The sequence below is a fragment of the Vulpes lagopus genome, chromosome 4, assembly GCF_018345385.1.
Source record: "Vulpes lagopus strain Blue_001 chromosome 4, ASM1834538v1, whole genome shotgun sequence".
Lineage (NCBI taxonomy): Eukaryota > Metazoa > Chordata > Mammalia > Carnivora > Canidae > Vulpes > Vulpes lagopus.
The window spans coordinates 51,106,497-51,120,102 of NC_054827.1; the positions used below are offsets into that span (position 1 = coordinate 51,106,497).

At 49.6% G+C, this 13,606-nt stretch overlaps 1 protein-coding gene across 5 annotated transcripts in view; it reads left to right on the top strand.

The window, feature by feature from the left end:
• Nucleotides 1–3,917: 3,917 nt before the first annotated feature.
• The window catches only part of TBXAS1 (thromboxane A synthase 1), a 160,910-nt gene continuing 151,221 nt past the window's right edge, over nucleotides 3,918–13,606 (top strand). For 2 of the 5 annotated variants that reach the window (XM_041753435.1, XM_041753439.1), the window contains exons 1-2: nucleotides 4,110–4,247; nucleotides 12,705–12,953. In XM_041753435.1, the coding sequence (XP_041609369.1) occupies nucleotides 12,865–12,953 (89 nt within the window). In that variant the 5' untranslated portion in view covers nucleotides 4,110–4,247; nucleotides 12,705–12,864. Of the gene's footprint in view, nucleotides 4,012–4,109; nucleotides 4,248–12,704; nucleotides 12,954–13,606 lie in introns of those variants that run through there. The other 3 variants (XM_041753438.1, XM_041753436.1, XM_041753437.1) reach the window with 3 other exon arrangements.

Consider the following 13,606-nt stretch of genomic DNA (forward strand, 5'->3'; position numbering starts at 1 on the left):
GAGGCCAGTCAACTATGTGCCCAGGATGCTATGAAGGTGGAAGACTGGACTCGGTGCCTGTAGTCTTTCATTGGTTTCCCAAGATGGTGATTCTTGGCACTGATCTAGAGTCCTCACCTGGACTTTGCATCCTGTGGTTGAGGCTCAAGTCTGGTGTCCTGGGTCACCGAGTGGCAAGCTCCCCGAGCACAGGGTACTTCTCTTATCCTTCCTCCTCTCCTGGCCCCTGTTCTGAGCTCCTCACCTAGAGGAGGTTCCAGGGTGTTCTCTAAATGGGTGATAGCGTGCTGGCTTCTCTGAACTCGGTTGTGAGCCTAGGTCTTGTCTCAAACCTAGAGTGGCTTGACCAAGTTACAGAACTCGCTGGGAGAAGGGGGGGGAGTGTCCACATGACAGTGACAATGAATGTGATCTGAATCTCAGTTTTACCATCCAGGCGTTCTGATGTGAGAGGATACAGATTTAGGGCAGACATTCCAGGCCTGTGAGGGTGGCAAAGGGAGCAGGACCGATGGAAAGATGGGACAGACGCTAGAGAGCCGGCCGGCCAGCCAGATGGGGAGGGTGTTCCACAAAGCAGCCCGTGGTACAGGAGCCCCAGGTAGCAATCAGGCCTTAACTTGGCAATTTCCCTCGTAGAAAAATAGTGGTCACTTCCATGAGGGGGTTGCCTCCTTGGAGATGTATTTGTGGCTCATTTGACAAAGCAAAAGCAGAGACTAACACACCCCAACCTGATTCTGTTGGTAAACATCACCCAACTGTTTTCTTATTAATTTACCTTGGCAATACCTCTCCATTATGTAATTATGTGGGATTTCAGACCCATATTTACTTCTATCCCCCACACACCTTATGTTACCTCTCCTTTCTACTAACGTATTGAGAAAAAGGACACACTTTTTTTAGTTTCTGCAGAACCTCGAATGATTTAATTGGCAGGTGAGACGGATATCTACTCCAAGGCACTGGGTGGCTGGAGAGCACAGGGGTGAGACCAGGGTTGGGGTAGGACGAGCTCACGGCAGAGAAGGGAGGCAGGGGGATGGATGGCTCCTGTTCGGCAGGTAAGCAGTAAGCAGGCGCGTCCTGCCCACGGGAGATGTAGGATAGATATTTCTGGAATGTCTAGAAGATATCTGGAAGAGCTAGAAGCAAAGTGGCAAGTGCTTAGCGTGAAAGAACCAAGTTTGAGAAAGTTCATGTTGCTTCTAGGGAGGACTGGACGATGCTGGCCAGTCTGGTACTCCTCTCAGGGAAAGAGGGGACATTGAATCCTCTCCTGGGGGATAGAGGGGAGTGTTAGAGACAAAATGGGGGCAATTCGCAAATAGGAACCCAGCAGTTTGCTGATACGCTGCGGCTCAAATCAACGGCCTCCTCAGACCTGAGCTGTCTGCAGGGGTGCAGTCTTTGAACCTATCATGTAGGTGGAGGGAAGACATCCAGATGTTTCTTCTATCTGGATCCTGATTCATGTGGTTTGGGTAGGGCTCTGAGAGTGGTCCTGGAACCAGCAGCATCAGCATCGCCAGGCAATTTGGTAGAAATGCCAGTTCTCAGGCCCAGGCCCAGATTTATGGACTCAAACACCTGCAGCCTGTGTTTTAGCAAGCCCTCCCTGTGCGTCTGACACCCGCTTTTAAAGTTCGAGAACCACAGCATTGAGGATGTATGAAACTTGGGATGCTCCTCCCCTTAAAAGGAGGCCACCTTTCATTGTCCCCGTTTCACTTGGAAACCCCATCCCATCCCTGTCTCCTGCATCCAGGCTTGGAACCCGGGGTCCCACCCCGCTGGGGAGCAGGGCGGGCATGGACTCCCTGACTCCGGGGCCCTATTCCCCTAGGAGCTCTGCAGACCAGACGGTTCGCTGGCAGGTGAAAGTCGAGTGTCCTGGGGAAGTCAGGCCTTTTTCTAATTTGCACAAAGGCAGGGTTTGGCCCAATAGTGGGGCTCCTTGCTAGGCTCTTGTCTCCCCCTCTCCTTCCCAACCAGTCATTCAATCCTGCAGGACCTACCTGGATCCACCCTGGGCCCACCATCCCTGACACCTCCAGGCTGTCTGGTGCCTCAGCCCTACACCTTAGGTGGCTACAGTGACCCCCTACCTGCACCCCGTGGGTCTCCCTCGCTTGCTCCTCCCCCTGCCCCATCATCAGTCCTCCTCAACTCCACTTGGCACACATCCCTCCCTCTGCATTCCACTCCCTTTTCACTCATGCTCACGGCCCGCCTGCACACACATGTGTGCATCGCACAAGAATCTTTGCCGGCTACTCCGTTGTGCGTGGGGTGGAGTCCACCTTCCTCAGCTGGTATCCAGAGGTCTCCTCCCGCTGGCCCTGCCCTGCCTCCAGCCTTATCTCTCACGAGCCTTCATAAACCCTCCTCTCCAGCCAAACTGGTCTATGGGCAAAACCCTGATAAGATAAGCAGGTAAAATTAGAGCCAGTGAACCCGGAATAGGTACAGACAGCCACAAGGGTGTCAGGCTGGGACAGCTTCGGAGACCTCACCCACTCAGGACTCTGAATGGATCCTCTAGAGCCTTCAGTTAAATAATACCATGAGATCACGGGGAGAGGGGTCCTAAGGACTCACCGACTCCTTGGTGCTTTCTCTGTACCTCTTCCTTTCATTATGGTATTCCGTTTGTTACATCTCTGGTACGAGGGCTAGTTTGATCAATGCTTTGGTGGTTATTTCAATTAACTGATACATTTTATAGTAAAATAACCAAGTGTTTGGATTATGGGAACAGACCTCAATTTCTTTCAGGGGTTCTATGAGCAGTTACCCTCATAACCCAAAGAGTACTATTGCCATCTGGTGGCTGCTACCTGAAGCACAGGCATTCATTCCTTCACGCAAGCATTTCATGAACACCTACTGAGTGACAGGCGGGCTTTCTCCTTGCCACTGGGGCTGCACTCTTGAATCAGATACACACACCCTCTGTTCTCAGAAGACTTACATCTAGAGTACAGATAGATAGGCAACTAGTCAGGCAACTTCAGTAGAGAAAGCCTGGGGTGTTATGGCAGGACACAAAATTGCCAATCATCATCATGGGTAGTCTGGAGGGCTTCCTTGAGGAGGTGACATCTGAGTTTTGAAAATACACAGGAGGATTCTGGCCTGTTGGTGCGGGGTGGGTGAGGATACAGAATGGCACGAAGCCTTTCATAACTCATAAGGGCACAGGGAAAAGGCAGGCTGGGACCTCACTCAGTAGTACATGGACCAGTGCAGACGGGGAGGGAGCTAGGCCTCGTTAAGACAGGGCTTGAAACAACATCCAAGGTACAAAGTCGACTTCTGCAGGCAGAGCAAATATTTCTTATTCACATAGTCCATTGGGGTGCAGGGAACTGATTCAAGTAGCACCACATTCTAAGAGGATCTAGTTAGGTGGATTAGTCTAGTCTAGTTGGGCCTGGATGAGCACCACACAGGGAGGCTCCAATGGCCTCACAAAGCTATGGGCAAGCTCCCAGCTGCGACTTTAGAACAGAACCCCAGCTAGCAGGAGCACCATGGGAAATAGACTCAGCAGAGAGAGCCAGAACATAGTCGGAGGGCAGCATCTTGCAGGCTGGTTGCTCTTTTTTTTTTTTTAATATCATTTATTTATTTATTTATTCACGAGAGACACACAGAGAGAGAGGCAGAGAGAGAAGCAGGCTCCATGCAGGGTCCCGGACATGGGACTCAATCCCGGGTCTCCAGGGATCACGCCCTGGGCTGAAGGCAGTGCTAAACTGCTGAGCCACCAGGGCTGCCCTGGTTGCTCTTTATCCTTGATCCTGAACTGATTGGGCTTTGGCTTTTTTGGGGGGACCTCAATGGAATCACCTTCCACCTTGTTCTAGCAGCGGCTTCCTAGGCAGGAATCATTGGCTGAGAACATACTCAAGATGGGAACTACCTGTGGCAGGAATGCTAGGTGTTCACCCAGCTGTTTTCCTTTTTCTCCTGGGCCCACTCCATTTCCAGCCTCCTCTGCAGGTAGGCGTGGCCGTGTCTGAATTCTGGCCAACGACATCAGGATGGGCATGTTTATGCCACTCCCAGGCCTGACCTATTAAAAACTTTCCTCACACCTTTTCTTTTTCCTTTTCCCCTTCACCAGCTGGTTGCAGGATGATCGAGCAGAGGCATCTGCGGTAGTGGATGGAGGAGCCTGTGTCCCCAGATCACCGCGTGGAAGGCTGCCTACTGCACACCCACATTTGGACTGTTGGGTGAGTGAGAACGAAAACTCTGTAGTTAAACCCTTGGGATGTGGAGCCTTCTAGTTACGTACCTATTCTATCCATCTTCTTTCCAACCCCGCCTCACCACGACTCAGTTCTCATTTCTGTTGGCTGTTCTGGGGCCTGGGGTCTTGCTACCCACTCATGTATGTATTTCCTTGAAAGCTTTGCTGCCAAAACTTCCGATTATCTTCTGCTTTGGGATCCACATTATTAGGCCCCATGCATATGTCACCATGCCCTCTTTCCCCTGCGTGGGGACTTCATGGTGCTGACTTGCTGGGGATACCAGTCCCGTCTTCTGTCAGACGTTGGATTCTGAATTTCTGCATTCTGGCCATGCAATGACCAGAATTTCTGCGTTCTGCAGTCTGTCGCTGCAATGCCTGCCCCAGCTCCAGTGATTCGAGGTGAAAAATGGCTGATCTGGGCACTCACTTGCCTGAAAGCTCCAAGACTTGCCTTAAGGCAGCCGAACCATCTGCTGACTCTCCATGTTCACAGACAGAGCTCTCCGTAATCATCAACATGTAGCCACATTCAGCCACGCTGAGCGCCAGGAGAGATTCAGTGATAATTTAGAAAGTGCTAACATCTGACAAGCTGAGATCATGGGTGACATAAATTGATAGAGATGCTGAGATGTGAAGGACATAGGGTGGGTCGTGTCTGATTAGCGATATCAAGAGCTGCCTGCACTCAAGGGCATCTCCCACCTCCCGATGACACACGCAGTCAAGGTCTGAACGGTAGCTTGGCTCTGGGGCCCCTGCTGTGTGGCTGGGGCACCTGGCGACATGTGGATGTTAGACTGCTATCTGATGAGCTCCACACTCATTTTCATAGTGAAAGCAGATGGGATAGAGTTGGCCTAAATTGCATTATGTCACTTCCCTGCACGAAGCCTTTCCTTCGATGGCGTCCCGCTCCTTTTGGAAGGAAACAGTACATGTTTCACACGGCCCAGCAGATTTTAGGTGTTCTGACCGCTGGCTGTTCTCCTACATTGCCCAGCCTCACATTTCTCCTTGCTCTATGCCTCCCAGTCATGCTGGTCTTTATGCTCTGGTTAGGGTGCTGGGCATCTCACACAAGCTCAACAAATAAACATTGATGGATGAACGAGAGGCACAGAAGCCCCTAGAAGACTACTGCGGCCTAGTGAGAGATGATGATCATGAAAGAGCTGGGATCTGGGCAGTTCCTTCTCTAGATACAAGCTCTGTGATATGGGACACCTAGCTTGTTTCCCGCACCAGTGAGTTCCCATTGCCTAATACTGGCTAGATGCTGGCATGTTCATTAAGCCAGTGGGGGGGGGAAAAAGCCAGTGGAATGAATGTAGGAATGAACAGATGGGGCGCCTGGATGGCTCAGTTGGTTAAGTGACTGACTCTTGATTTCAGCTCAGGTCATGATCTCGGGTTCATGGGATCGAGCCCTGCCTCGGACTCTGTACTCAGCGAGGAGTCTGCTTGAGGACTCTCTCCCTCTCCCTCTGCCCCTCCCAACTCTCTGTCTCTCTCTCTCAAATAAGTAAGAATGGCTAAAGGGAGTAGTGACCAGAATGAGAGGGACTTCACAGATGGAAACAACAGGGCTCGGTGATTAACTGGATATAGGGGTGGGGAGCTGGGAGAGAAGGAAGAGTCGAGGGTGAGCCCCAGTTTCTGACTTGGGAGGGGGAGGAGGCATGATTCACTGGCATGGGGAACACGGGACGAGGGTGAAGCATTTAATGGAGGAAGGGGGCTGTGACAATGAGTGTGGCTTTAGACATTTCAAGTCTGTTAGCATCTGCAGGGTATCTGTGAGAAGAGGACCAGTGGGCAGCTGGCTATACGTCTGAACCTCAGGATAGAGAACTGGGCCGGAGAGAACAGGTTTGGGAGTGATTGGCTCATGCTAATAAAAGCTGTGCGGTACATGAGATCGCAGCGGGCCGGGTGGTGCGGGTGCACAATGATGTATAAAATATGGTCCCTGCCCTCACGACCAACACAAAGTCAAGATGTGACATAGACCTTAAAACTGTTCACAAACCCATCCATGTCTCCATAGCAACCTTGAAGAGAGGAGCGAGTTCTGTCCTCTCCGCGGGAGGGGAAACACACAGATGGCCACTGTCCCCACGCGGCTCCCGAGAGGGGGTGTTCGCACCTCACCTGGGCCCCCCAGTAGCGGCACCTGCAAATTCTCCTCCAGCCAGGGCAAACGTGCGACTCCTCCCACCTCTCAGCCGTGGGGCCACAGAATGACCGAGGAGGCTGACTCAGCTCCCTCTAAGCCTCCGTCTCCCTTGGTTCTGAGTCTCTGCACCCCCCGCTGCACCACAGCCATCCTGGGGGCGAGGGGGGGGGGTAGAAGGACCCGCATGCCAAATCCAGAGATGCCTCGGTAACCACCACACTTGACCTTTCCGCGGCATTCACACCCTGGGCCGTTTCCTGCTCCCTACAACCGTTCTCCTGTGGCTTTGGTGCAAACATCCCCGACCGCATGTGCACGTGCTGGCTGGGCTCCGGAGCTCCGCTCAAGCGGCCAAACGGGCACCTTGTTTCCCCACAACCACCTTGCGAAGTGCACACCATTATCCCCACCTCACCAGGACAACCCAGGGCTCAGAAGGGCTGCAGAGCTTTCCCACCAAGAGAGCTAAAGAACCCAGATCGCTTGAGAACAGAAAGCCACATCCTCATGCACTAACGGAGGGGTCCCTCTGTGGGGTTTCCCAGACTGGTCCTTCTCAATTTCTTTGAAAGCCCCATCGGCACCCCATCACCCCCCAGCCCCTTGCCCACCTTCTCCCCAAAGCTGCTATTCATGGCATTCCTTCCATGGCCCGCTTTTGAACACTCCACCTCTTCTCTGTGGCCAATTTATTCTTATCACATCACCCCACCTGTCAGCAAATGGCTCTCGAAACGAAAACGACTTCCCTGCTTCGGATTTCTCTCCTGACCTGGCCACCTCCCAAGCACCTTTACCTGTGTGGCCCCCCGGGGCTCAGCTTGCTCACCACGGAAGCCACGCGAATTCCCCTCTACCCAGTCCTCCTGCCAAGTCTTTCCTGTGGTGCATGGCACACATGGGCTCAATCAATGGGGCCATAAATTGGGGGCGCTCTCCTCAACAACCCCTTCTTCTTCCCCCCCATGCTCCATCGGTGACCCAATACTGTTGATTTTGCCTTCCCGGTAATCCCCAAATGTGGTCTCCTCTTCCCCATTTCTGGCCCTACAGCTTTATCTCGTACCTAGAGGGCCACGCAGCCTCTTCGCTGGTCTGCCCATCTCAGGTATGACCCAGCCATCTGCCTCCTGAGAGAAACTTCTCAAAGCAAAGCTAATCATGTTGCAGCTCAATTTAGGTCCTCCTCTGGCTTCCCACAGATCCTAGAATAACGTGTAAACTTTCTGGCATGGCCCACAATGGTGCGTGACCTGGCCTCTGAGTGTCTGCCCATTCGCCCTATTACTGCCAGCTTCTGTAGCCTTGGAACAAGCCTGAGCTGTGCTCCCCCTGCTAAGCACATCTGTCCCGTTCCCATCTGCTCAGTGAAGTCATCCGTCCAGTCTAAGCTTATGTGTCATGTGTCCCAATTTTTTTTCCATCTCCTCCCTCCTGTTTTTTGCCCCCTTTGTGCCCTGTACATATTTATGTCATGGTACCTATTACACTGAAGCCACTTAGGTATTTACATATCTGCTTCCCTATCCCAGGAGGTGAGTTCGGGGGGCAAGACCTTGGTCTTATCCACTGGGCTTCGATTCCCGGTGCCTAGGGCTTAGCAATCACTCAGCAAATGTTACTTGACTGAAGAAATGGATGAGCCCTCCTAATCTGACCTCACGTTCTCAGAAAGTGGACAGAGGATCTCTAAGATATTGGATGGTGTTGGGGAGGTTGTTGTTTTCCCCTTCCAAAAGGGGCCCTAGTATCTTCTGCAAGGAGATAAAGCAGCTCACAGGCCCACATCATCCCTCCATCTTCCTTAACTATAGCAACACTTTATGGTAACCCAGGGGGTAACCATAAAGATAAATGGTATCGCATCCACAGGCTGGCTTGGAGAACTATGCATTTTTAGATTTAGTGGGGAAAACACTGGGTTTCAAGCCAGAAGACTGGGGCTGAAGCCCGGCCTCCAGAATTTATTAATGTATGATTTTAGTTCTGTTACATCTCTGAGCTCAAGTCATTTCTCTCAGAGTCCAGGCATGAAATGTCCTGCTTACCTACTCCTCAGGGTTGCTCTCGGCTCAGCTGAGGTTACATGCAAATGTTCTCTGAACTTCCATGGTGCTGGCTAAGCCCCATTGTCCTTTCACTCGGGGCCCTAGTAGGCAGGGAGAATGTGCCCCATGCCTCAAGCCTCCCAGAGACATCAGGCTTTGGGCAGGCCAGCTGGGAGTCTTCAGAGAGAAGGAAGGCACCACTTAGACATCTGCACAGGCAGTTTTTAAACACAGAGAACATGAAGGAAATACCACAGAATTTATGGAGTGAAAGCTTTAAAAAGAAACACAAGACTTAAGTCAAAACAGTTGACTCAACTCTGGGGGAGGTGTCTGCCTGGATGTAGGAGGAAAAAAAGGATGGACTTGGGGTGGGTTGAGACAGAAGGAGAAAAACTGGGGTGTCCCACCAGGTGGGCACTCCACACACAGCTCGAGGGAGGGAGAATCGAAACTGCTTCTAGCACCCACCAACCTTTTTGGAATGCACATTTTGGGGGCGGCACTACCACTTCTAAGACTTTTGCTTGGGATGTCCTTACCCAAGGCCATGGTGATATGTACAAGGATGTTCACTGCAGCCTCATTTGTGGTTGGAAACAATTCAAATGCCATTCAGTGAAGGACAGGCTAAATGAGTCACAACACATCTGTACAGTGGGATCCTAGGGAGCCCATGACATATATCTATCTCTAGCTGTGACGTAGAAGGGTATGCATGCTACAGTAAGTGTACAAGACCAGTTGCAGAAAAGCATGGGTATGGCGATCTTGTTTTTTTTAAAACTATGAATATATCTAGGTTCGTATTTGCATAGAAAAGGATGTGGAAGGATATACACTAATTTGTTAACAAGAGTTCATCTCTGGGAGTTGGAATTATAAAACACTTTTTATACAGTTCTATGAAGTTGATGGTTTTTAGTTTTTAGTTTTATTTTTTATAAAGATTTTATTTATTTATTCATGAGAGACACACAGAGAGAGGCCGAGACACAGGCAGAGGGAGAAGCAGGATCCCTGCAGGGAGCTCGATGTAGGTAGGACTCGACCCCAGGACCCTGGGATTACGCCCTGAGCCAAAGGCAGATGCTCAACCACTGAGCCACCCAGGTGCCCCAAAGTTGATCGTTTTTAATAGATATACCATTAAAAAGAAAATATTTTGAGAGTAAAGGCCTAATGCTTGATTATGGTGAGCATCATGGTGACAGACTGTCCTTTATCATGGGAAAACTCCCAAATGTTCCTGCATTGTGTCATAGATTTTTAAAATTGATACATTCCTAATCATGTTACTCTGATAAAAATCCTTCATATCTCTCATATTGGACCCTTCCACTTCATCTTGGTTAATTTACTATCCATACCTAGCGTGGAAAGGATGGGATGATCTCTCCGCAGCATTGACAGCTCCTCCAAATCACAAATCACATAGAAAGGACTTCAAAAATATTAGTCAGAGGAATGAATGAGTGAACTCAGTCACTTGGGGAGCTGGCAACCCCTCAACAAAGTCAGACATCTTTGAACTGGCTGCTAATACTCAAAGGTTCTCTGTGAACAGGGCGGGACCTGTGCCAGGTGCATGGGGTGACGTGAGGAGTGTATTCTAGATGAGTCTGAAGAGAAGCTGGGCGACCCAGGTTCTAGAACTAGGCAGCTGTGGGACTTGGTACCAGTCACTTTCCCTTTCTGGGTTCTTTTTTATTCCTTCCTCTGTAAATCATAGTTGGGTTTGGTCAACATTTCTCAAAGCACGTTCCTAAGAACACTACATCTGGGATGTGTTCATGAATGCCCCTAACAAGAATTTGTGGTCAAACACAATGCTGCTCTCTGCATGCCACTCTCGGAGCTTCACCATGCACATTGGCCAGTTCAAGTATTTTTCAGGAAATAAGCTAACTTACACCAGCACTTTCTCATATTTATTTCACCTTGGAGTCCTAAAAATAAAATTTTTTTCATGAACATCTCCTTGACTGGCCTTCGTAATATCTGAGGTCCTTCCAACTCTCTGAATCCATGGCCGTGACGACTTGCTTCCTCCACACCCACTTGCTCTGCCCCCAAGCCCCATCCCATGGCTCCTGTGATTGAAAGCGTCGCATCTCAGATGACTGTTGATGAAGCATAGCTCTGTTTTGTGAGGGGGGGCGGAATACACAGATCCTTTAACATCTCAGCACAGTCCTGATCAAATGCAACAAACGACATGTGGAATATGAGGAGAGTCATGGACATCCAAAAGGGCTGGGCAGGAGCATGAGACACTTGGGGTGCAGCTGTTGGGGGCACCTCAGTAGGAATGCAAAACAGGGAGGCAGGGCAAATGGCCAGAGAAAAGGGAAGTATTGTGTGGTTTGTATCATATTTGTGGCTGTGGCTCATCTGTTCCTCTGTATATTGATGCCTTCCATATTGGAATATAATCTTTTGATTAGGAGAATGGACTTTGGAGTCATGTGTCCCATGTCTTAGTTTCTTTTCTAAAAGGGGGTTAATAGAAAGCTTGGCTTCATCGTGCTGTTTAAGAGAATTGAACGAATTAACACATATGAGTGAATGCTCTTAGAATAAGAACTGGCCCATAGTTAGTGCTCCATAAATGGCATTTTTGTTATCAATCATTATTATTTATGTTTTCAGTGAAGATTCCTCTCTGACTTCACAGCTCCACTCAGATGGCCCCCAGGCATCTCAGACTAAACAGGACCCAAGCCAAACTCTTGATTTTTCCCACCAACACTCCATCTTCCCCACCTCAGTGTCACCTCTATGTATACACCCACAGCTCAAGTCAGGAGCCCAGGAGTCAGACTTGTTTCCTCCTCCCCCTTCCTCGCACATCCAATCCGTCAGGACATTCTGCGGTCTACTCCTAAATATATTTCAAATTCCTCTACTTCTTTCTACGTCCACTCCTGCTCTGTCTGCAGGCTCATCTTAGGATGCATGAAGAGTCTTCTAAGTGGCCTCCCCGCTCTTCCTCTTGCTCCTTCCCACAAGTGCTCCACGTGCAGCCAGAATGCTTTCACCAAACATAAATACAAGTATGTTAAAACCCTAAGTGGCACATAAAATGGAGCCCACGCTTCTCACTGTGGCTTTGTGCTGTCTAGCCTCTGTTGACAGTCTCCATCTCTTAGGGAAGCGATGTCTCCCCGAGCTGGCCCATCTGCTCCAGCAGGACTGCCCTCTTTCCAGTTCCCACACACAGGAATTCCTTCCCACCTTAGACCCTTTATCTGTGTCACCCATTTTTGCCCAGAAGGCTTTGCCCGTGGCCCTTTCCCTGGTGGACTCCTCTCCAGCTGAGAATCGCAGCTTCAAGCTTTTCCTTTCGAGACAGATTTCCCCTGCAACACTCTCTTAGCGGGGTCCCCCCAGCTCTTCCTACTCATACCCTGTGTTCATGACCTTCACAGCACTGCTCTCAACTTGCAATTACTTATTTATTTGTCTCCCTGTTTGTTGTCTATCTCTCCCGAGAGAAATTTTCCCGGAGTCTGGTACTACTTCTGTTTTTCAAACACCGTACACTTAGCACAGAGCCTGGTCCCCCATACATATTGATGAATGGATGAATATCATGGTGACCGAATGACTCTCTCTCTGAAACACCCTCCCTATTACTGAAAGTGTAGTACACTGACTAATAAACGAAAAAATGATTCAGTCTACTTCAGTCAGATAAGCTCAGTGCTAGAACAAAGGACACGTGCATGAGCCTACGGACATGCTTTTAGACATGTGAGAAATCCTGCAACTCATGATGAGAGTGCTGACACAGGGCAAGATCTTTGGTCTATTCCATTGGCCAGTCACCAAAGACCCCCTGGGTCCTAGGAACCAATAAACTTTGTGGGATGGATGTCCTCAGTTCCATCAGCATTTTCCATCAGGCTGATATCTGACCCCAAATTTTTCTGGGATATTCAGGGTCTCTGGATCCCGTGTCTTCAGTGAATTATGAATTAAGTTTTTGAAGGGGAGTCTTTCTTCATAGACAACTCAAGGGAATCTATGGTTGTAACCATTTCACATCTCTCGGCAAACATGGGACCAGTTCTGCTGCTAATTCCCAGGGAAGTTAACATAAATGTTTATTGACAGGGCGGTCCTCAAGAAAATAAAGTTGCTGATTCATTGCCTTACACTGAAACCCTGTGTTTTTTCCCTCCTCTTCCTTCCTCTTTATAAGGAGACGCTCTGACGGAGAGTACATTTTGGGGACCCACTTGATATGATGCGGTCTTGGTTGCCTAGTCCTTCTCTCTGCAGATTGTGGTCCCTGTAACAGCAGGAGGACCAGGCTCCCTCTTTCCTCTGGAGGACCAGTCTTCTAGGGACTCTGAGGAACAATGGAAGTCTTGAGTTTTCTCAAACTGGAAGTGAATGGCCCCATGGTGACAGTGGCCCTCTCTGTGGTCCTCTTGGCCCTCCTGAAATGGTAAGTGCAGCCAGCAGGTTCCCATGACTGTGACACTGTCAGCAACAGCAGCCCTGGAGCCTCGCTGGAGCCAGGGCGGGGTATGTGGGAGTGTGTTTTTCTTCTTTTCTAATCTAGAGGGAGTTGAGTATTAACACAGCTTCAGAATTAAAAGCAAACAGCCAGGTTAATCTTTTGCTAAAATGCAATGAGATCGAGGTGTCAGGAAAGGCTGGTGATTCAGTGACGGAGAACGCTACACATAATTAAGTTTGAAGAGATGGAAAAAGAAACACATTGGAGAGATTTGGGGAGAAGTATTTTCTCGTACATGTCATATCTTCTCACTTCACTTTTCTGAGATCCTCTCCCTGTGGCAGATATACTGCGGCTTCGGCCTCTCGGTTCATATGACATTAAAAACAAAAAGGACATAGGAGCTGTCTGGCATCGTGGGCCACTTTGCAGGAGGCCACTGACAGGGTTTTCTGTAGGTGGAAGGACAAAGTGGTGGAACTAATTTCCTAGTTTTCTGATATTTGATAGAAGGGAATGGTTTCTGATGAATGGAGTGTGTACAGTGCCCACACTGCACTCCCTGAAAAACTCTCAGATTTGAACTGAGGGCAGTTCCCTGTTTCTGGTTAATTCACAGGAGGCTTCTTGGAGTCTGG